The sequence below is a fragment of the Dendrobates tinctorius genome, unplaced genomic scaffold, assembly GCF_039654945.1.
Source record: "Dendrobates tinctorius isolate UK_male_01 unplaced genomic scaffold, ASM3965494v1 ptg000081l, whole genome shotgun sequence".
In the NCBI taxonomy this organism is placed as follows: domain Eukaryota; kingdom Metazoa; phylum Chordata; class Amphibia; order Anura; family Dendrobatidae; genus Dendrobates; species Dendrobates tinctorius.
Window position 1 is genome coordinate 11,832,041 of NW_027361749.1, and position 23,339 is coordinate 11,855,379.

At 45.8% G+C, this 23,339-nt stretch overlaps 1 protein-coding gene across 17 annotated transcripts in view; it reads left to right on the top strand.

Annotated features, from left to right (window-relative positions):
- DTNA (dystrobrevin alpha) overlaps positions 1–23,339 on the top strand; it is a 377,884-nt gene that overhangs the window by 286,155 nt on the left and 68,390 nt on the right. For 8 of the 17 annotated variants that reach the window (XM_073583762.1, XM_073583761.1, XM_073583757.1 and 5 more), the window contains 2 exons: positions 231–308; positions 11,627–11,719. The exons of 7 other annotated variants lie outside the window; for them this stretch is intronic. In XM_073583762.1, the coding sequence (XP_073439863.1) occupies positions 231–308; positions 11,627–11,719 (171 nt within the window). The remainder of the gene's footprint in view (positions 1–230; positions 309–11,626; positions 11,720–23,339) is intronic. 2 more of the 17 variants (XM_073583763.1, XM_073583773.1) reach the window with 1 other exon arrangement.

Sequence of the window (23,339 nt, forward strand, 5' to 3'; positions counted from 1 at the left end):
AATGGACGGACTGCTTCTTTCTCGTCTAGACTACTTTAATTTTGCTAATGAGTATCAATCATCCCCGTCGTCTTCTGCTAAATTTCTTTTTACATGAGATGATATTTTGGGCTTCATTTAATTCTCTGTAACCAGTGGAGCGATGACTTTACATTCTGGAGCGTTCAGTCACCACTTGTTTATCGTGCCCCTTTGTTCTTCATGTGACAATGTTCTGTCTCGTTAACCAGCTCTACTCAAAAGACGTCCGATACAGAGCAGAGCAGACAGCTGGCTATGGCTGCTCCAATTTTGCTTAAAGGCAAAGGGTAAGTTTCCGAACGGCCTGTAGTACGTGAATGTGCATGCTGTGCCCTAGAGCAAGCAGGCGTGTAGTGGTACGTTTATAATCCTACTAATCCATACTAATGACCGCTCAAGTCGTTCCAAATTCTGGCATAATTTCGAAAAGTCACAAAAATTAACTGGATGGGATCCCTGTAGTGAAATTATTTCTATTAATTTTCTGCATTTATTGTAATATATTATTATCAATGGATTGCTTAGGACGGGAAAAAAAAGGACATCTTTATTTTTATTCATTTTTTTTTTTTTTGCTAAAAACCGAGCTACCTTTGTCCATTGGTTGCCAGTTTATGTAGCTCAGTCCTATTCACTGACATGAGGAACAGCTAGTATGCCAGATCTAGTGGATTTATAACCACAGTGTGATTCGGCTGTAAGGCTGTGTGCACACGCTGCGGATACTGCTGCGGATTCATCCGCACAGATTTTGCAAAATCCGCAGATAAAATCCGCAGATTAGCCTGCGGTTTTGCCCTGTGGTTTATCATCTCCACAATGGAGGAGATGGTAAACCGCTGCGGAATCCGCAGAAAGAATTGACATGCAATTCTTTCTGTGTATTTGAAACCGCAACAAAATCCACGAGGAAAATTCCGCAGCATCTGCACAGCGGTTTTTGATTTCCATAGGTTAGAATGCTACTGTACAGCACAGCAAAAAACTGCTGCGGATCCGCAGGGCCAAATCCGCTGCGGATCCGCAGCAGAATCCGCAGCGTGTGCACAGAGCCTAACAGTAAGAACGCGCTGTTTTCCCAAAGTTCTCAGATTCATCTCCATTGTAGCCATGAGCTTTGCTGACAATGTCCTATGGGATCACACTATTATCATAGCCACACAATGTCTTCCACTATTCGCTGCTCCACCTGCTGTTGTCATGCTTGTCTTTTATCACTTGATTAAAGCCAATTTGGCCTTAGAAAACAGGAGGATTTAGAGGCCAAGGTCTCTTCCGCATGTGGTCAGAGTGGCCGATGAGATCCCTCTCCTCTGCACAAGAGGCGTAGTTGCTTTTCCTACAGTGATCTGCCAGTTTACAGCCTCTTTTGCAGCAGTAGTCCCTTATAATGAGGCTATGTGACGTGGAGGGCGCAGACAGCGACTGCTGGAAGTTTTCAGGAGCAGCAGGATATACAGAATTACCTAATGCAAGAGTCCTTCCTGAAAAATCCCCCATCAAAATCACCTTTTCTGCTATTCTGGCCACATATAATAGCAATAAATGTGACACTATGTGGCCCCGGTGAGTACAGTGCATCCATTGCTAACTAGTATTACATCTTACCAGCTGCCTTTTGCAAATCTGTAACCAAGCTTGGTGATGTATTCTTAGGCCTATGTTCACACGTTGCGTGTTTGCTGTGTTTTTCAGGTACATTTGTCTCTTGTGCATGCCGATGCAGTTTAGTGCCTGTTGTTTCTGAGTTTTCTGCACCCAAAAAAACGCAGCAAAACCTGACACCTGCTTTTTTTGCTGCGTTTTTGAAAAAACGCTGAAAGGAGTGTCATGCTACAGTTTTCCAATTCAATAAGTAAAAAAAAAACAACAATGTGTGTGCGTGAGATTTCTGAAATCTCAGTTTTTGCTGGTACTGTGAAGAGAAGCTTTTAATTTGCATTAAAAAAGCGCAGCAAAAACGCAACGTGTGAACATAGCCTAAAGGCCCCTTCACACATAGCGACGCACCAGCGATAACGATCCTACCTGGCAAAGATCGCTGGTGAGTCGTTACGTGATCGCTAGATAGCTTTCAAACAGTCCAATCTCATCAACGACGCAAGACAGACCAGCGATCTGCATAACGACCTCGTTGGTCGTTGAGTACCTTTCACGCAACTTAATTGTAACCGATTCAGACCTGTATCGTTGAGCTCTGCGTCGCTAACGACGTCGCTCGTCGTATTTAAGCTTCAAACACAGCGATGAGTGCTGGCCAGCGGGACGCCAACGATGGAAAAATGGACCTGCTCATTCTAGCTCGATCAGCGATAGCCAGCGAGGGGTCCGGTCGCCGCTACATTTCACACTTGGCGAGATCGCTAGCGATATCGCTGTTGCGTCACTATCGGTGACGCTCGAGCTATATCGCTAGCGATCTCGCTATGTGTGAAACCCCCTTTACTGTTTTGATAAGGTAAAAACAGGAGGGGTTGAGTTTTATGACGGTGAAAGAAGCTTTTAAAATAAGACTGCATTTTATATTTTATATGTACCTACTTGTTGTTACCATGTACTGATGAGAACAGGTTAGTCATGATTTGATGTTGTGAATTCCCTATTCGCAAGGCTTTGCAGGCCCTTTGCTCGTATACAGCATCATGTTGGGTTGATTGTTTCCACACAGATATTTTATTAGGATAGAACGACTCCTTTATCTGTTTTGATCTTTGCAAACTAAAACCTTCCTATAGAGGAGTTATCTTTGCCATCCTGGTGATGGGTCATGACTGTTATTTCAAGAACTTTCCTAAGAACTAGAATAAGATATTTTGTAAGTTAAACTGTGCCTCCATTTATAAAATAAGATAGAGAGAAAGAGACCCTGATTCCAGTAATATGTCACTTAGTTTACTGGGTGCAGCAGTTGTGATCGAATCACAGTTTCCTCTGCTGCAGATCTAGCAGAGCTCTGAATACTGAGCGCTGTATAACCTCGCCCCCCAACACTCATTGGTAGCTTTCTGTGTCCAATGTATATTAACAAAAGTTGCTACTCAGTGTTGGGGGTTTGGTTGCACTAGGAGGCACAAGACACCTAATTTTGTAGTGATAATTTCCTCCTGATAAAACACTGATTTTATTGAAACGGCAAAACACAACCCAGTAAGTGACACATCACTGTAATCACGGTCTCTGTCCCTACATCATTCTGTTCTATCAAATAGCAAAAATTATTAGGGTATTTTGCTTTTAAACTTCAATATGGACTGGCTATGATTTGTGCTGATCTCCATCTAACTGGACAGGAGCAGCCATTTGGGTATGGAAGGGTCCTGCAGTGGTGGCTTTTTCACTAGTGGTGATCGTCTAGGGGTCAGTGGAGGATACTCTTTCTCCTACAGTCTACTTAGGTGCATCCTATAGCATGGACCAACCAAAATGTATTAAATGCAAAATACCCAAATATATTCCAACTCCATGAGTTCATTCATCCTCATTTTTCACAGTCTTCTACTAGGCATTGCTCCTACTGGCCAGTTTCCTACTCCACACTGATGAAGGGCAATACCCAGAAACAGCTGTCTGTGGATGGATACCATGTTTTGGCATAGGTGGTTTCCTTCATTGGAGACTGCCCTTCCCGTGGTTGTTCCTTCCCGGGGAAAGACCTGGCTAGTCATTGCTTGCGTTAAGAAATATGTGATGGTGTCTCTGCGGCTTGTGTTTTGCATGCTATACAGAAAAGGACAGCAGGTGGCAGCAGACCAAATGCAAAACTGAATACAAAGAGAGGTAACATAATACAATTATATAAGCATACAATCATAACCTTAGATGGAATAGCACACTCCCTGTCTGAAATTCCGTAAGGGATTTCACTATATTAATGTTTTTTGTTTAAGTAAAGTTCAATAACCTAGAAAGGAAACACAAATATACATGCAATAATAACTTCAAAATGAGGTAGATGACAGTCAGTTCCTGAGACAATCCAATGGTACCCATCTTCGGATCGGAGAAGCCACACTAGGCCAAACTGTCTCCGACCCACCGGTAATCCAATGGACGAAGTAGTAGGGCAGTGTTCTGTTCGTGGTTCATCCTACCAGAACGTTCTCAAATGGTAGTGATTTATGGCAAACGTGCCAACCGTGACAGTCTTTGTCTCCACATGAGCTGAGATAAGATCTCACAATGTGGACTAACCTTGCTACGGTCTTAAGAAGTTTGATCCCATTAGAGAAGTATTTGAAGCGCTGGCAACCGAGGCTGGAGGTTGGTTTAGTGTTCGTCGCCAAAGCACTGACCTCAGAGCGGACTTCTGGATGCCATCCGGACACGTTCACGTCCCTTCTGTTCCAACACAAACATAGGACCTGAAAGCCAAGAAGAGTTAGCAAAGGACCTTATAGACATAGGTCTAGTGGCATGGTCAGCTGGATTAAGTTCAGATGAGATATAGTGCCATTGCTCAGGCTTGGAAGACCTCCTTATTCTCTCGATGCGGTTACTGACATACACGTAGAAGCGCCTTGTTTGGTTGTAGATGTAACCTAAGACAACCTTACTGTCACTGTAGTATTGCACGTCATCTATGTTGGTGTCCATCTCGTGCTGTATAAAGTCTCCGAGTTCTACTGCAAGCACAGTCGCACAGAGTTCAAGCCTGGGAATAGTGTGATCGGGCTTGAGAGCCAACTTAGCCTTGCCGAAGACGAACCCAACGTGATCTCGATTGTTGGGTCCCGTCACCTTCAGATAGGCAACTGCTGCAATGGCCTCCGTGGATGCATCTGAGAACACATGGAGTTCCTTCCTAGTGCTAGCAGCAAGTGAGGTTCTGGCATGGCATCTTGGTATGTGGATCTCATCCAAGGCACACAAAGACTGTTTCCAGGTTTCCTATTTCAGTTCCTTCTCAGGAGGGAGTGGGCATCCCAGTCCTTGACGGGTTTGGAAAGCTGTCTCAGAAGGGATTTACCTTGTATGGTAATTGGTGCTACGAACCCCAGTGGGTCGTATAAGCTATTCACCACTGACAGGACACCACGTTTAGTGAATGGTTTGTCTGCACAGTTGATTTAGAAACTGAAGGTATCGACTGACAGGTTCCACCTCAAGCCTAAGCTTCTCTGCACAGGCGGACAGTCTGGTCCCAGGTCTATATCCTTGAATTCTGGTGCGTGGTCACTTGAATCAAAGGCTCTCATGACAGCCTGGCTGTTTGAAGCAATTTTGTGCAATCTAAGCTTAGCTTGGTACAGCATACCTTGGGTCCTCTTGAGTAGATCGATAGCCGCTTCTTCTGTGGGTAGAGATTTTAGTCCATCATCTACATAGAAGTCTTTCTCTACAAAGTCTCTGGCATCTGTTCCATATTCGGTCTCTCCTTCTTGAGCGGTTCTCCGCAGGCCATAGGTTGCCACTGCGGGGAAAGGGCTGTTCCCGAATACGTGCACCCTCATGCGATACTCCACCATCTCTTTGCTGGGGTCATTGTCCTTGTACCACAGGAACCTGAGGAAATTCCTATGGTCCTCTCTGACTATGAAACAGTGGAACATCTGTTCAATGTCGGCGGTGATGGCAATGGGCTCTTTCCGGAACCTCATCAACACTCCTAATAGGTTGTTTGTAAGGTTAGGACCCGTGAGGAGGACATCATTGAGAGATACACCTTGATGTTTGGCGCTTGAATCAAAGACAACTCTAATTTGCTTAGGTTTCCGTGGGTGATATACTCCGAATGAGGGTAGGTACCAGCACTCCTCGTTTTCCTTTAAGGGAGGCGCTGACTCCGCATGGTTATTCTGGAATATCTTTCTCATGAAGGTGACAATGTGTTCTTTCATCTCCAGTTTGTTGCTAAGTGTGCGCTGGAGAGAGTTGAATCTGGACAAGGCTTGTTCACGATTGTTCGGGAGTCTTACCCTGGTAGCTCGGAAGGGTAGGGGAAAAACCCAGTGATTAGTCTCGTCCTTAAGGAACTCATTGTCCATTATCCTGACAAATTCCTTGTCTTCCATTGACGGGGCTACATTGTTGTCATCCTTAGTTGTATGAAACACCGATCTTCCCAAGTCGTCTGCATAGGGAGAAGGAATGACATCAGGCAGTTGTACGGGATCTGGAGGCTTCTCTTTCACCTCATAGTGATGAGGGCATGGTTTGCAGAAAGTAGCTCGTCCATCTCTGCATACATAGGTCTTAAAGGAATCGACTCTTGTTCGGTCCAAGCACACATTTCCTATGATTACCCACCCCAAGTCGAGTCTCTGTGCGTAGGGGGAGTAGTCAGGACCATTGCACTGTTGGCGGACCTTATGTATCCTTAAATTGTCTCTGCCGAGCAGAAGTAGGATTTCAGCATCTGTGTCCATAGGTGGGATAACGCTGACTAGGTGCCTTAGGTGTGGTTGGTGGAACGCAGCTTCTGGGGTAGGGATCTCATCCCCTTGGTCGGGTATTTGATCGCATTCGATTAGCGTAGGTAAGGGTATTTCTACGCCTCCGTTGACAGGAGAAGCAATGAAACCTTGTGCCCTCCTGCCGCTGGTCTCTATGCGGCCTGAGCAAGTATTCAGAGTGTAGAGCGTTGCTGGTCCCTTGATTCCAAAGGCTTCAAAGAACTTAGGTCCAGCTAGGGATCGATTGCTCTGATTGTCAATGATGGCATACATTTTTACTGCCTTCTCTGGTTGCCCTTCTGGATAAACTCTGATTAGGCATATCCTGGCACAGCATTTATCACTTTGGCTCTCCCCACATACCTCTGAGCATGAGCAGGAGACAGCTGTGTTAGAATTGGCGTTATACTGTGGCTCCCCGCTATGGCTTGTAGCCGGAGTAGAGGTAACTGCGACTGCTGGATCGCTGGTGGCTGAGGTTGGATGCAAAGCTGAAGGGTGTTTGTCACTATGATGCTCTTCACACTTAATGGCAGATTTACAGTCTGTGGCCATGTGTTCTAATGAGGCGCAGCACTTGAAACATACCCCAAGTTCGCTGAGGATTTTCTTGCGCTCCTGCATAGTTTTGGACCTGAAGCCTCTACATTTATTCCGTGATTGCGTTTTTTTGTGAATGGGACACTCACGATTGAAAGACTTCTCTCGATGGAATAGTGTACTGTTTATCGGCAGTTACTGCAGATGGTGGCAGGTTTGTCTTTCTGACACTTATACTGCTCCTCAAGTCCTTGCATCTATGTGAGACGCTTTCATACCTTGATGACGGTATTGCTGGAGCTGTAGTGTTAGACTCCAAGAAGTCTAGGCTAGGGTCGTTCCTCATTTGGGCCTGTTCGTCGACAAACTTGCAGAACTGATCGATCGGAGGAAAGGTGACATCATGTGATCTTTTGTACCTGGAAACTCATACTGCCCACTTCTCTTGCAGACTATGCGGCAACTTTGAGACGATTGGGTTCACCCCATGGGCAGTGTCCAGGTAGCATAATCCAGACAGACGAGGGTCTCTTTTTACAAGTTCCAGTTCCATAAGCAGATCGCTTAAGTCCAGAAGCTTGTGGGCATCCTTAAGGTTGATCCTTGGAGCGTTCTGCAGTCTCTTGAAGTGGGACTTTTCTATGGCTTCAGCGCAGCCATAGGTTCTTTCGAGTCTCAGCCAGGCAACAGCGAGACCTGCTTCAGCTCGCCCCACGTAGACGGTCCGAAGACTCTTGATACGGTTTGTGGAGTCAGGACCCAACCATTTTACCAGGAGGTCGAGCTCCTGTTCTACAGATAGGTTAAGATCAGCAATGGTGGCCTTGAAGGTCGCTTTCCAGGCTCTGTAGTTCTCTGCACAGTCGTCAAACTTTGAGACGCTAGTGCTGATTAGATCTTTTCTCACCATAAACCTGGCAAACTCAGACATGTCCAATCCTTCACTCCTTGACACCGTGTTAGCTTGTGTTGCCCCTCGGGCGTATAAGCTGTGTGGCGTGGAAGGGTGAATCGTTCCCGGGTAGAATGATGTTGCTGCAGGGTTGAGCTGTGGTTTAACCTCTGGAGATTTTGATGACTGCGGCTTGAACTGTGGAGATGGACTGGAATGCGTCCTGTGGTCGTCTTGTGATGATTGCTGCTCCTTAGGGGACACATTATGGCATTGGTCTTGGGTCTCTGCAGATACTGTGGGTAACACTGGCACCGTAAGTTGGGCTGACTTGGACGTTTCCACATTGTTGGGTTGAACGTCGCTGGAGAAGGTGTGTGCTGCAGATATCTGTTTTTGCACATAATCACTGGTACGGACGGCTGGGTCCTCTTCTTCCAGTGGTGGTAGGCAAATCGGGTCGAGGGTTTGATTCAATGCTTGCTCAAGTATTTTTACTTCAGCTAATGCGATTTTTTTTCCTCCATTTCTGTTTGAAGAATCTTTGCCCGAGCCTCTGCTTCTGTTTGAAAGATCTTTGCTTGGGCCTCTGCCTTTGCTTTCTTGGCTTTTGCCTCTGCCTCTGCTTTCTTGCTTTCTGCCTCGGCTTCTGCTTTCTTGGCTTCTGCCTCTGCCTCTGCTTTCTGCCTCTGCTTCTGCTTTCGCTTTCTTGGCTTCTGCCTTTGCTTTCTTGCTTTCTTCCTCTGCTTCCGCTTTCTTGGCTGTGTAGGAGCATCTTAGTTTGGATCGCTCTGCGTTTAAACGGGCCTCTATGGTTCTGTCGCTGAGGGCTGAAGTTCTTGAGCAGGATGATTTGTATGACCGAGCAGAGTGTCTGGATGAGCCTGACCTGTGAGATCCAGCTTCTTGCAGATAAGCGATACGGAGCTCCGCTTTATCTTTTGGTGTCTTGCACAGCGGCGTCCCTTTCTCTTTCTGTGGAATCCACTTTGCTTAATTCTGATGAGTCTTTATCAATATTAGAGTCTTTTAGGAAGGCAACGTACCTTGCGGACAGTCTCTTGTATCTTCCGTGGGCCATGTCTAGCTGTTTTATAGTGTCCTGTAGACTCGCTGCATCATTTTTGTGGCGTTGGATGCTTGACATGAGGGAGGTGACTCGTTCCGATAGGTCGTCCAGGTTGTCATTAAACTCATCCTTTGTACTGTGATAGTTTTCGATGACCTTTATGGTTGGTTTGACAGAGCGTCTAGGTCGTGAGTCTTGTTCTGTTTCTGAAGCTGGCTCTGTTTCCCCATCTTCATAATGGACAGTATCGGGTAGTATTTGCTCTGTTTCAGCAGTGGGAGACTGTGCATGGTCTTTTTCGGCCATTTTGATTTAAGGTGCACTGTCTCTCTAGGAAACTGAACTTTTGAACTGGGGGCTGGAAATCACAGTGCAGCTTGGTTAAGACGTCCTGACGAGATCCCCAATGTGTTTTTAGAGAATTGTGGGGTTTTGCAGTCCGACAATCAGCAGCAATGTTGTATAATATACAGACAGTCTCTATGCACAATGCGGTCTGGGGTGACGCTGCAGAGTTTCTTAGCAGAGCAGGGTTTGCAGTATGTGAGCGGGCAGGCGGGTTAGGATCTAAGGGTGATTTTTGCCGGGCTTCAAGGCAGTTTTTTGACTGTTCAGTCCCCACATGAGGCGAATGGAGGTGTAGTTGAGTGGAACTGGGAGAGATTCCTACATTCCGTTTCCTCGATGCAGAGCAGACAGGACCATTGTTGCTGTTTTGCTGTTCATGCGTCCGGAGAGATGATACACACCAGATATTGTGAAGTCCACACTTGTTTATTGGAAATCTGGACATACAGCCTATGATTGGTAATCCAGAAATGCAGGTGTAATAACCCAGGTGGTACAGCAAGATGTGTGCAGCAAGATGATTCAGCAAATTGTGAGTGTGTGTGGTCAAAAAACTGATGCCTTCCACAGCCTGGTAAGCGTGTCTCTCCCGGGTGAAAAAAAACTAAGTAATGGCCACCGACAGGAAGAGGAGTCACCTGACCTGGAAGTGGAAGGCATGTACTAGAATTAATTAGCTGCCGTCTGCTATACAGAAAAGGACAGCAGGTGGCAGCAGACCAAATGCAAAACTGAATACAAAGAGAGGTAACATAACACAATTATATAAGCATACAATCATAACCTTAGATGGAACAGCACAACGTGGATGATTTATGATGTAACAAAGTTTCCCAGGGGTCTCTAGTAGCATAGGTATTGAAGATAGTGCCAGCCACATTGTATATTCGAGACCAGATGCGAGGCACACACAGTTGCTCCCCTGGAAACAATTGGCAGGATCACTAGGGACCATGAACCAGCGCACAAGGACTTTATTCCTTTTCTTTAGAGATTATTTATGTAGCAGTAATAGATCACGACCCATCTATTATTCCAGGAAGCTCTGTCTCGTGTGCCCACCAAGTCCGCCTAAATCTTTAAAATTGTTTAAAAAAAAATGTGACCTCTTTGTCCCTGTTTTTATCCATTGTGACACTTCTCATTGTTTTAGCTCGGTCCCCGTGGCTTTCCACATTTTGCATATACATTGGGAGGTGCTTCTAACATATAGAAATGTGTCACACATGTTGAGTTCTAATATCTTGAACTTGAGAGAGTCTTTTTGTCATATATTTGACCAGTATACATCAGTGTCTACTTTTCAATACAACTGGATGCCCTCCACTGAAAAAAACAAAAAAAAAAAAACAATAGCATTGTATTGGTGAGCTCAGCCAAAGACTGATGTCACACGAGCGTTTAAAAAAAATCAGTCCGATTTTCATCCAGAAAAGTGGAAAGATTTTTTTTCTCACTTCTCTTCCGCGTGTAATCCTTTTTTTTTTTTTGTTAACTCTACAGCTATTAACCTTTTCCAGGACCATTTACATCTTCCCATCTTACAGAACTGCAATGTATCTGTAACAATCAGATGCCATACTGATGGTCTAAATGGCTTTTTTTTCTCGCACCAGTCCAATTTCACGTCAAATTGCAGCATGCCGAATACAGCTGAGAAAAATACGCAGATCTGCACGGCCCCATTGAATAACATTGGTCCGAGTGCACTCGTCTGATTTATACAGTCGTCTGAGTGATCCCAAACAGTCTGAAGTGTAATAAGTAATATACAGTATATTAACAAAGCCTTGATGCCACGTAAGTCTATCATCAGATGGACCATCAATGTCACCAAGCTTGGCCAACACTCTGTGTATTGGGACCTCCCTCCTCAATATCATGTGATCCAGCAAGATAAGCTGCCAGAGGGGTTTGTCAGCGGCTTTCTTGTAGAGCACACAAGGAGCGTTAAGTGTGTATGTATTAAGTGTGCAAGTACTCCTTTGTATGAAGGAGGCGGCAGAGCTGCCAGATAAACGCCCGGATGGACCGTTGTCTAACAACTGTCTGTTGTGTATGAGCCCGTCAGGGTTTCTATCAGTTTCTGTGTAGGACTCCTTGTTGGCGCGCTTTCCTTGGCAGTCTACATAACTGAAGTTCTTAGATGGCCGTGCTTTCGATGTCCTGTAAATAGGTGGCTTTCAGGAACTAATGCACGATTCTCATGTTTTAATATCTGGCGTAGAGGTGATGTCTTCTTTTGCTGCATGCCTCTTTCTCTGCTTTTGCTTTCCCAGCATGCGCACCTTTATAGTTTTCATTTGTTTAATTTCTTCATTTTTTTGCATTGAAGCCTTTCCTATTTCCAAACCATCCTTCTAGGTTACAGTACAGCCTGGATGTGGCAGACAGGCTGGCTGATGAACATGTTCTCATCGGGGTATATGCCAATATGCTGCAGAACAACCTTTCACGGTTAGTTGAGGCTTGGCAAATGTCTTGTTTGTACACCATGGAGGTTGACGCATATGATGGTCACTTGTTGATGAAACTTCAGCGTGTGCTCAGGTGGCCGGCTACGGGAAGAGGTCTGTGCAAGAAGGGACTGCGCTTGCATCATGCTCTCGATACCAGTCATGGTTATTCCATTTCACAATTTATTTTTTACTCCAATATTCATCTGATTTACAAGTGTGATTACTTTATTCATTTGTCCGTATTGTTTAGTTTTTAGCAAGTTTTCATAATTTAATTGAAATGAGTCTCTTATGTATTTTCACGTATCACAATATCCCAGGTATGATGGATGCAAAGAACCTGATGTAATCAGAAACCTGTCTACAACCCACAGCAGCCTCCCATCCCGAGCACCTCAATCCGCCCCCTGGCAGCTCGCAGACCCACACCGGCGCCGCACTTGTTAGCCCACTTCAGCACATGGCGTGTTTTTGTTTTTACGTTTCGCTGCAACAATTTGCAACAAAGTACAGTGCAATATATTTGCCATTTTATAAAATCCCATTAACATGCAGCAAAATAGCCGGGTGCAGATTGCTTTGCAATTTCTTTGGGATTTTCAGAAGGTTCCATCCTTTTGTAATGCACAGATCTGTCTTAAAATTCACATCTGAAATTTTTTCACATGAAGGTAGATAAGAGTAGCATAGGGGCAGAGACCCTGATTCCAAAGGGAAATGTGTCAAAAAATGTGTACATTAACAGCCATGATATTTTGTTTGTTAGGTCATGGGCGTATCATAGCCTCTGCAAAGAGCAACTCTTGGTCTTCCTCAGCACAACCTCCTAGTATATGTTTGTTACATAAACCATTAATTCGGTCCCATCATTTTTTGCCTTATACTACTTCTTATCTATATTTAAAAAATGTGTTTGATCTGTTGGGGTATTCCCCCCAAATATCTGTAGCTTTTTTATTAATTTTTAAAGGGAATCTGTTACTAGGTATTTGCCACCTAAGCTGAGTGCAGCATGATGTAGGGGCAGACACCCTGATTTCAGAAAAGTTTCACTTACTGGGCTGCTTGCTACTGTTTTGATAAAAAGTTTTATCAGGAGGAGATTACCACTAGAGGACTATTAAACTTGTGATATGTTGTCCTCTACATTCATGAGGGCTGTGTAACTCGCCCCCACCACTGATTGGCAGCTTTCTGCCTATGCGTTCAGAGAACTGCTAGATGTGCTGTAGAAAAAAAGTGTAATGTTATCAAAACTGCAGCAAGCAGCCCAGTAAGTGATACATCACTGGAATCAGGTTCTCTGCCCCTACTTCTTGCTGGGGTAAAATTCGGTGACAGATTCCCTTTTAAAGGTACAGGTCCAAAGCCTGAAGCTGCGCTACTGATTCTTGTGGATTCAACTCATCATCTGTTCCACAAATATACAAATGGGGTAGGTGTATGAATTGTTGTCCATAGCAAACAATTATAACATAGTGTCCATTTTTCAATTGCACTATAAGTTTGTGTGCACATGTGGCCGAAAGTCTGTCAACAGTGAGGGCCAATAGCTGCTGGATTTTGTTGTGCAGCCATGTTGCCATTGGCCCCACCATGGATCGGAGCTTCAGCCGTGTAGCTAGCACCTACATGGGGATGCACCCTTAGGCCTCTTTCACACTTTCGTTTTTGACAATCAGTCAAAATCCGCCAGGTTTTGAAAAAAACGGATCCGCAATTTTTTTTTGGCGGATCCGTTTTTTTCCCCATTGAGTTGCATTACTGGCGGATCTTGACTGATGGTCATCCGTTGGATCCGTTTTTGTGAGGATCCGCCAATTGTTTTTCATCCGCCGGCATGCCTGGACGGACCATGCAACGTTTTTTTAGTGGTTGGATCCGCATTTTCCATTGCGTATGCCCGGAGAAAGGAAGTCAGGGAGAAAATTAACCCTGAAATCCTTTCTGGCGGAGGAAAAAAAATTCTCTCTCTCTCTCTCTCTCGCCCCCCCTCTCTCTCTCGCCCCCCCTCTCTCTCTCGCGCCCCCTCTCTCTCTCGCGTCCCCTCTCTCTCTCGCCCCCCTCTCTCTCTCGCCCCCCCTCTCTCTCTCGCCCCCCCCTCTCTCTCTCGCCCCCCCTCTCTCTCTCGCCCCCCCTCTCTCTCTCGCCCCCTCTCTCTCTTCCCCTCTCTCTCTCTCTTCCCCTCTCTCTCTCTCTTCCCCTCTCTCTCTCTCTCCCCCTCTCTCTCTCTCGCCCCCTCTCTCTCTCTCTCTCTCTCTCTCTCTCTCTCTCTCTCTCTCTCCTTCCCGGCCAGCGGTTCCTTTAAATTTCCTCATTCTGCGGATCCGTCAAAAAACGGATCCGGTGGCATCCGTTCACATCAGTTAGGAACGGATCCGCTTGTCCGCCTTTTTGGCGGATTTTAACTGACACAAAAAACTGAAGTGTGAAAGAGGCCTTATACATTGAAGGTGCTTTGTGATTGGTTACTATGAATAACTTTTCCTTTTAGACAGTTTTTTATCAATGTTCCTTAATAATTGCCTATTTATCTAAAGGCGTATTTTACTTGTCAGATATTGATGGCAAATCCTCAGGATGTTTTATGTATGTGTGATAGAAGAGAGCCAAACTTTGGGACCCGCACCGATCTTGAGAATATCGGTCTCCTGATCCCGGCTATCTCACAACTGCTATGAACAAATATCCTGTGGATAACGGAGGCATAAATGTCTGACATGTAAATAACCCTTAAAGCCAGTTGTGATGTAAATATCGATGGGGATAGTAGTTCTGAATCCACGTACTATCGTGAATGACTGTATGAAGTGGCTGAATGCAACAAGTGCATCTATTGTTATTTTGGTGCTTCAGTTGTTATATCATCCTCTATTCTCATACTACAAAAGCTGCCTAAATATAGCGAGTGTGGACAAGTTACACCTCAGAAAGGCAACCAATGATTCTTGGGGAAAAGACCAAGGAAATTGGTCATTATAAATGTATAGACTTGTAATATAGTATAACTTTAAGGCCACATTCACACATTCATTATTTGGTCAGTTTTTTACCTCAGTATCTGTAAGCCAAAATCAGGAGTGGGTGATAAATACAGAAATGGTGACGTGTTTCTATTAAGGCCCTGTCACACACAGCGAGATCGCTGATTTTGTGACGCCACAGCGATCTTGCCAGCGACATCGCTGTGTGTGATATGGATCAGCGAGCGGCCCCCCTGCCGGGTATCGCTGATCGCGCTCCATTGTCCTGGGCCGTTTTTTGATTGCTGGTCTCCCGGTGGCCAGCGTGCATCGCTGCTTGTGGCAGCGAGAGACCAGCAATCAGCGAAGCTGGTTTCCAATGTAAACAGCGGGTAACTAAGAGCCGCGCGGCTCTTAGTTACCCGCTGTTTACCTTGGAAACCAGCGTGCTCGCTGGTCCTGATCGCTGGAGGGACTGTCTGTGACAGCTCACCAGCGATCAGCCTAACGATGTCCCAGCAATCCCATCCACATCGGATCGTTGGTGGGATCGCTGGGACATCGTTATGTGTAACGGGGCCTTTAGACTTTTCCTCTGATTGTTCCATTCCTGGTTTTGGCTTACAAATAATGTGGTAAAATACTGAGGTAAAATACTGATAGTGTGCATGTGACCTTACCGGCCAAGAATTTTCTTTGTTGCCCAGTACAATTGTACAAATGTGACAGTTCACTGTAAGGTAATGGACATTTCAAGTGGTTGTAAAGAAATTACTTGCAGAGTGTTTTTGTTCAAGATAGTAGTATTTCTCTCTCACCCATGACAGCACCACGGAGAGAGGGGATCCGCCCTTCAGGGACAGGAACCTACAGAAAAAGGGCGGTACCTCTCCTCCGCCTTCAGTTGGGTTCTTGTCCCTGATGGAGGGACCCACAGTAAGGCGTACCTGCGTACCCAAGGAGTCCGGGGCCGGCCTGTCCGGTTATCGGCAGCGGGGAGGCCCCTGTCACGGCAGGTGCGGTGCCCGAAGCCGCCACCGCCGGGGCCGGTGCGGGCTGCCGAGTGAGCGGGGGGGAGAGACGCCGGAGTCGCCGCTCCGGAAAGGAGATTGGGGCTCAGCGGGACCCGGTGGAGCGTGGGCAGCGCCATGGTACGGAGAGTACCAAGATGGCCGCTGCCCCGGAAGTAGAGCCAGCGACTTCCGGGTCCCGGAACCGGGCGCATGCGCAGGAGCGCGCTTCCCGACCAGCGCGTGCAGGGGGAGCGGTGACGTCATGCGGCGCTAAATTTAAAAAAGGTGAGGTGCAGAAACTCCTGGCTGGAAGCGATCCTAATAATGGAGGATAGCGACCAGCAACAGGAGCAGAGGCAGCAGCTGAAACAGCAGCAGCAGCACCACCAACACCACCACCGACAAAAGGAACGAAACACAGAGTGCCGTTCCAGCAGTCACTCCACGCGGCGTAGCACGTCAGCAGCGAGGAGCAAAACGCCACCAGGAGATCAGCCTATACAGGACCTGACTCCGTCTCCCGAACCGGTACCTGCAGCCGCGCGTCTTTTTTTGGGGGGTAAGTGATCTTCGTGAATGTCACCCTTGTAATGCAATCCCTCTCCCTTATTAGGGAAAGAAGAAGGCTAAAAAGAACAGGGAATGTCCCACTGGCGCTAAACCCCTACCGGTATCATGGGAGAAAAAACTATGCGAGTCCTGTACAAAAGAAATTGTTTGTCAGGAGACTCCGGATTTCGCATCTGACCTAAGGGCCGCAATTAAATCAGAGGTTCAGAGTGCCCTCGAATCCCTTAAACATAAGGATAAAACGAGGAAAAAAGACACGGTAGAAACCTCCCAGTCAGATTCTTCCACATCAGGGGAAATCTCGTCTAAATCCTCAGAATACGGCTCCTCATCCTCAGACGAGGAAACAGGAGGGCGCCATTGTTTTCCCCTAGAAGAGGTAGACAAACTGGTAAAAGCGGTAAGATATACCATGGGGGTATTGGACCCAAGGCCGGATAAGACAGTCCAGGACATAATGTTCGGGGGGCTAGGCCAGAAAAAACGGAGAGTATTTCCGCTAAACGAAATCGTCAAGGGTCTAATCAAAAGGGAATGGGATAAGCCAGATAGGAAAAATACTACGGTCCCTTCCCTTAAAAGGAAATATCCCTTTGAGGAGGAGGCATCCACATCTTGGGATAGAGCCCCGAAACTCAATGTAGCAGTTGCTAAAGCCTCAAAGAAATTCGCCCTTCCCTTTGAGGACATGGGCACCCTCAGGGACCCCCTAGATAAGAAGGCAGATACCTTTCTAAAGGGGGCTTGGGAGTCTGCAGGCGGTAACCTCAGGCCAGGGATAGCGGCTACATGTACCTCAAGAGCCCTAATGGTATGGGTGGACCAACTTGAGAAACAGCTGAGGGAAGGGACACCAAGAGATAAAATGTTAGACTCTATCCCAGTAATAAGGGGAGCGGCTGCATTCCTAGCAGACTCATCGGCCGATTCAGTCAGACTATCGTCCAAAACAGCAGCACTTTCAAACACGGCCCGAAGGACACTATGGCTTAAAAGTTGGCCAGGGGACTTTCAGACCAAAATGAAATTATGCTCCATCCCCTGTGAAGGAAAATTCCTTTTTGGGGAAACGTTAGATGACATCCTCCAGAAAGCAGGGGACAAGAAAAAAGGATTCCCAAATTTAGGGCCAGCGGCATTTAAAAGACCCTTTCGGAATAGGAGTTTTTTTCAGAGAAGACCACCAAGGAAACAAAAGTGTGATGATAAAAGAAGAGATAGAGGCTTCTTCTTTAATAACTCTCCCCGGGACAAAAAGCCCTCCAAGTGACAGTACGCCAAGGGTGGGGGGAAGGTTATCCTTTTTCCTTCCAGCCTGGAGGAGAATTTCAACAAACCCATGGATAATAAACCTAATCCAGGAGGGCCTAAGGATAAACTTTTTCTCTCTCCCGCCTCAAAAATATATAACAATGCCGCTGAGATCCAGCATGCGAGAACAGGAAGCGCTAGAAAGCGAGGTTCTAGGCCTAGTAAAAAAAAAGGAGTCCTCCAGGAGGTCCCCCTGCAGGATATGGGCAGAGGGTTCTACTCCCCTCTTTTTCTAGTGACCAAACCAGACGGCACCTTTCGTACAATTATAAATCTAAGAAAACTAAACAAATACGTCAAGAACCAGAGCTTCAAAATGGAGTCGATCAAATCTACTACCAAAGTCCTGTTCCCAAACTGCTTCATGACGGTGTTGGACCTCAGCGACGCTTATTATCACGTCCCTATCCACAAAGACTCCAGGAAGTATCTGAGGTTAGCCGTCTCAATAAAAGGCAAGGTGAAAGAATTTCAGTACAGAGCCCTGCCGTTCGGAATATCGATAGCCCCGCGAGTATTCACCAAAATAGTAGCGGAAATGATGGCTCATATAAGGGAACAAGATATAATAATAATCCCGTATCTAGACGATTTCCTAATAGCGGGCAGCTCGGCTCAGAAATGCAGGGAACAGAGAGACAGGGTGATGAACACTCTACAAGACCTGGGCTGGCTCCTAAATCTAAAAAAATCAAGATTGGAGCCCAGCAGGGTACAAAAATTCTTGGGCCTAACACTAGACTCAAACATTCAGGAGTGTCGCCTCCCAAACCACAAAAAGGAGATCGCTCAAATTACAGCAAGAGCAATCCAAAATCCCTCCATGACACTAAGGAAGGCCATGTCACTGTTGGGTTCACTATCTGCCTGCCTACCAGCAGTTCAATGGGCTCAGTTACACACGATAAATCTCCAGTGGGACGCATTGGCCAACCAGGCAGTAATAGGGGGACACCTAGAGGGTCGCATTACCCTAAATTCAAGCACTATTCATTCCCTAGCTTGGTGGGGAAACCAGGAGAACCTGTCCAAAGGGATCCCCTGGGTACCAAAGATAACACACATAGTGACAACAGATGCCAGTCCCACAGGATGGGGAGCGCACATGAACAACAAGGTGACTCAGAGCGTATGGAGAAATCAAGAACTAAGAGCCTCCTCAAATGAAAAGGAGCTTCTAGCAGTAGGCTATGCCCTAACACACTTCCTACCCCTACTCCAGAACCACCATGTCCGTATCCTTTCGGACAATCGGGTCACAGTGGCCTATATAAATCACCAGGGGGGAACCAGGTCCCGAGCCCTAATGGACACATCCGCCAAAATCCTCAAACTAGCGGAGGCAAACCTGTTATCTCTGACAGCCCTACACATTCGCGGTATAGAGAATCAAAGGGCAGACTTTCTGAGCCGCACCCAATTACGACAGGGGGAATGGGTACTAAAGCAGTCCATTTTTCGGCAGATTGTAAAAATGTGGGGGACCCCAGACGTAGATCTGTTCGCCGACTTCGAAAACAAAAAAGTAGATGCCTTCTGCTCCCTAGATCCCAGGGGGAATCCTCTAACTCTGGACGCATTTATGCTCCCATGGACACAGAATCTAACATATGCCTTTCCCCCAATCATGCTCATTCCAGCAGTCCTAAAGAAAGTCAGGGAGGACAGGGCAAGAATGATACTGATAGCCCCCTTCTGGCCCAAAAGAACCTGGTTTTCCTGGCTAAGAATGCTCTCAGTAACCGACCCATGGGTCCTACCAGATCTCCCGGACCTGCTATCGCAGGGCCCAGTGCTACATCCTCAGGCACCGAACCTCCATTTAACAGCATGGAATTTGAAAGGGCTCTGATGAGGGACAGGGGTTTTTCAGAAAACCTGATAACTACATTACAAAAGAGTAGGAAACCGGTTACAATGAGAGCTTATGGTAGAATATGGAAAAAAATTCTATCCACCTCTAGGGCAAAGGTTCAGGACGGGGTTCAGATTGATAAGATCCTAGAATTTCTACAAGAGGGCCTAGAACAGGGTTTGGCAGTCAACACATTAAAAGTACAAATAGCGGCATTAGGCGCCCTCTATAACCATGATGTGGCAGGTGACCCCTGGGTAGCACGGTTTATTAAAGCCGCAACCAGATCGAGGCCAATAGCCAGTCAAAGATTACCATCATGGGACCTGAATCTTGTACTTTCAACACTGACAGGCCCTCCATTTGAACCAATTCACTCGGCACCCCTAAAAATCCTATCTCTTAAAACGGTGCTTCTGGTGGCACTAACATCAGCCCGAAGAGTGAGCGATATTCAAGCCTTGTCAGCGGGGCCTCCTTTTACAAAAATTCTAGAGGATAGAGTCATCTTAAAACCTGACCCAGCCTATTTACCTAAAGTGTCATCACATTTTCACAGGTCCCAGGAGGTAGTCCTTCCTTCCTTCTGCCCAAATCCAAAAAATAAGGGGGAAGAAAAGTTTCACACTTTAGATGTTAAAAGGTGTCTAGTACAGTACTTAGAGGCCACCAAAAAGTGTAGGAAGGAAGGCTCTCTCTTTGTATGTTTCCAGGGTCCTCGGAAGGGGCTCAAAGCATCCAAGAGTACCCTGGCAAGGTGGATAAGGGATGCAATTGCCCTGGCATATTCATCCAGCGGGAATACCATCCCAGAAGGGCTGAGAGCTCATTCCACAAGGGCAATGGCGACCTCATGGGCTGAAAGATCTGAGGTATCAATAGAACAAATCTGTAAGGCGGCCACCTGGTCATCACCTTCGACCTTTTTTAGGCACTATAGATTAGATCTAGCCTCTACATCTGACCTGACCTTCGGGAGAAGGGTCCTTCAGGCGGTGGTCCCTCCCTAAGCTACCAATCTCTGAAATTCTCTCCGTGGTGCTGTCATGGGTGAGAGAGAATAGCTTAGTTACTCACCGATAACGGTGTTTCTCGGAACCCATGACAGCACCCGCTTATTCGCCTCCCCTTCACGAGTATGGTGAGCACGTTTTATTGTTAGTAGAGTGTTTCCATTTAGGCACGGTGCTTTGATAAGTAAGCAGTATTATAATATTGTGTATGTATTTCTGTTGTCTAACTAACCTGGAGACCCTCTGATGCTCTGTAACCAACTGAAGGCGGAGGAGAGGTACCGCCCTTTTTCTGTAGGTTCCTGTCCCTGAAGGGCGGATCCCCTCTCTCCGTGGTGCTGTCATGGGTTCCGAGAAACACCGTTATCGGTGAGTAACTAAGCTATTTTTTATTCTGTTGTCTCTGCATTTATGACTACTACTTGGTAAAAATTGTGGCCAATGATAAGTTGCTATTATGTGAATCCTCTAGAGTCATGGTGTTGATTTCTGACATACACATCGGGTGAACGTCAACTGAACCTGCAAATTTCTGCCAAACCTGCCAACCATCTAACATTTATGGGAAGGGTTTTGACTCTAACAGCAGATGTTGGATTTCAACACTCTTAATCATTTGTTCGGAATAAGACAAGCCCCTGCATAATATGTCTGGCAGCGGCTTTCTCGCCTCTCCCTGTTAAGCATGCAGGCCATGCCAAGACCAGCGAAGCATGTCAAGCAAGCATTCAGCCGACAATTACCTAGTGTATACGGCTACCGTGTGTCTAAAAACGTATTTATGTAATTTGTATAAAGAGCCGCAGGGTATGGCTATGTTCACATGATGTATTTTTGCTGAGTGTTTTTTTTAATGCAAATTTTAAGCTGCATTTTATCGTTCCAGCAAAAGTAAGGAGATTTCAGAAATATAGTGCACACACATTTTTTTTCCCCTAACTGAATTGGAAAACTTGCGTTTTTGAAAACTGCAGCATGTCACTTCGTTGAGGTTTTTGTCAGTGTTTTTCACCCATAGAAAGCAATGGTTAAATGCAAAAACGTAGCAAAAGAGCAGTAAAAAAAAAGCAGGTATTAGGTTCTGCTTATTTTTTTAGTGAAAAAAGCAGGTACATCATGATATGAAATCCACTTATTTTTGTGAATTTCCCCAAGTTTAAACCATAATGTTCACATGAGAATGGCCGTTAGGATTAGTACTGATTAATTCATTTAGTGATATTTGCTAAAGTAAATATTGGCCGACCAAGGTGTGAAATTGAGCAATACCTGATCAACTCAAAGTGTGAAAGTAAACAGTGTCCTACATAGACAATGCTCTGCCTATGTCTTAAGGCCCCGTCACACACAGCGATCTCGTCAGCGAGATCTCAAGGTGTGACGGGGATCAGCGACCGGCCCCCCTACCGGGTATCGCTGATCGCGCTCCATCGTCCTGGGCCGGTATTTGATCGCTGGCCAGCGCGCATCGCTGCGTATGGCAGCGAGAAACCAGTGACGCTGGACGCTGGTTTCCAATGTAAACATCGGGTGTCTAAGAGCCCGCGCGACTCTTAGATACCCGATGGTTACATTGGAAACCAGCTTGCTCGCTGGAGGGGCTGTCTAACGATGTCCCAGCGATCCCATCCATGTCGGATCGCTGGGACATCGTTATGTGTAACGTGGCCTTTAGGCTGGGATCACACATGCAAGGAAAACGGGCGAGTCTAGCATGTTAATACCCGGCACTGCCGCCGGTACTCAGGAACGTGCGGCTCCATGTATTGCTATGTGGCCGCCCTCTCCGCTCCTGAGTGCCGGCGGCAGTGCCGGGTATTGACATGCGAGACTTGGCCGTATTCTTCCCATGTGTGATCCCGGCTTTAGGTAAACTATTCCTGACCAATTCACCTCCTTCAGCTGTTACATTTATAATTGTGTATTTTAATGTATACTAATAACAATTTGTGTATTTTTTCAGGAACTCATGTGAACTTTTTTGTTCAGAATAGTCGCTATTTTTTCAGACATAAAAATCTTTTTTCCACTATATAATTTGGTGAAATTGCCCTTTTTTCAAAAAGTGGTTTTATGTTTTCACATATGTCTTGCATTGGTGACCTGGGTTCATGCTTTTGTGGTGGAAGCAAAACTGAACTTTGGGATCCTGAAAACTCAGCAAAAACTCAACAAACAACTCGTAAAAACCTGCTTTTTGTAAGAAGCTTCCTTACTGCTAAGAGATCAGGTTTGCTTGCAGAAAAAATTTGGCAAAAATGCAACGTGTGAACATAGCCTATGACTTATTTTTATTTTTTTTTTTGTTACTGTTAAATTCAATTTACCAGATAAAAGAACACTTAAATTACTGTGTGTAGGACAGTGACAATATTACTCGCTATGACAATGCAGTCCTCTGGGGTCCATTGTCACAGAGGCATAACTTTGTGATTTTCCTGCTCATGTGTTCATCACTCAATGTAGAAATGTTATTGTGACTCTTTTCTAGTAACATTTTTCTCTAAAACTTGAGATACATTTGTGCAATTTAAATTATGCAAAAAAAATAAAATCTGTCCCATACCTTCCCTGCTGGTTCACTTACAAGCAGTTGTTGCCTCTTAGAAGAAGTGCCTTATGTTGGAAGTTAGGTCAATGCTAGATGTATGTGGTGTATATCCTATATAATAGGAAATCCCCAAATCGTGGAGATCCCTGCATTGAACGCAGTAAAATACTGCAGTTACATTTGTTTTACATGATAAATCGCAAAGATTTATACTTCTTAATGGTTATTTTTCTGTTGGTTGAGTGACTCAGAGTGAAGACATTTAAATGCCTGTATCCTCTTTTCCTATCTCCCCTGCCCTGGAGCTGTGGTATGATCAGACCACACAGCCATTACACAGTA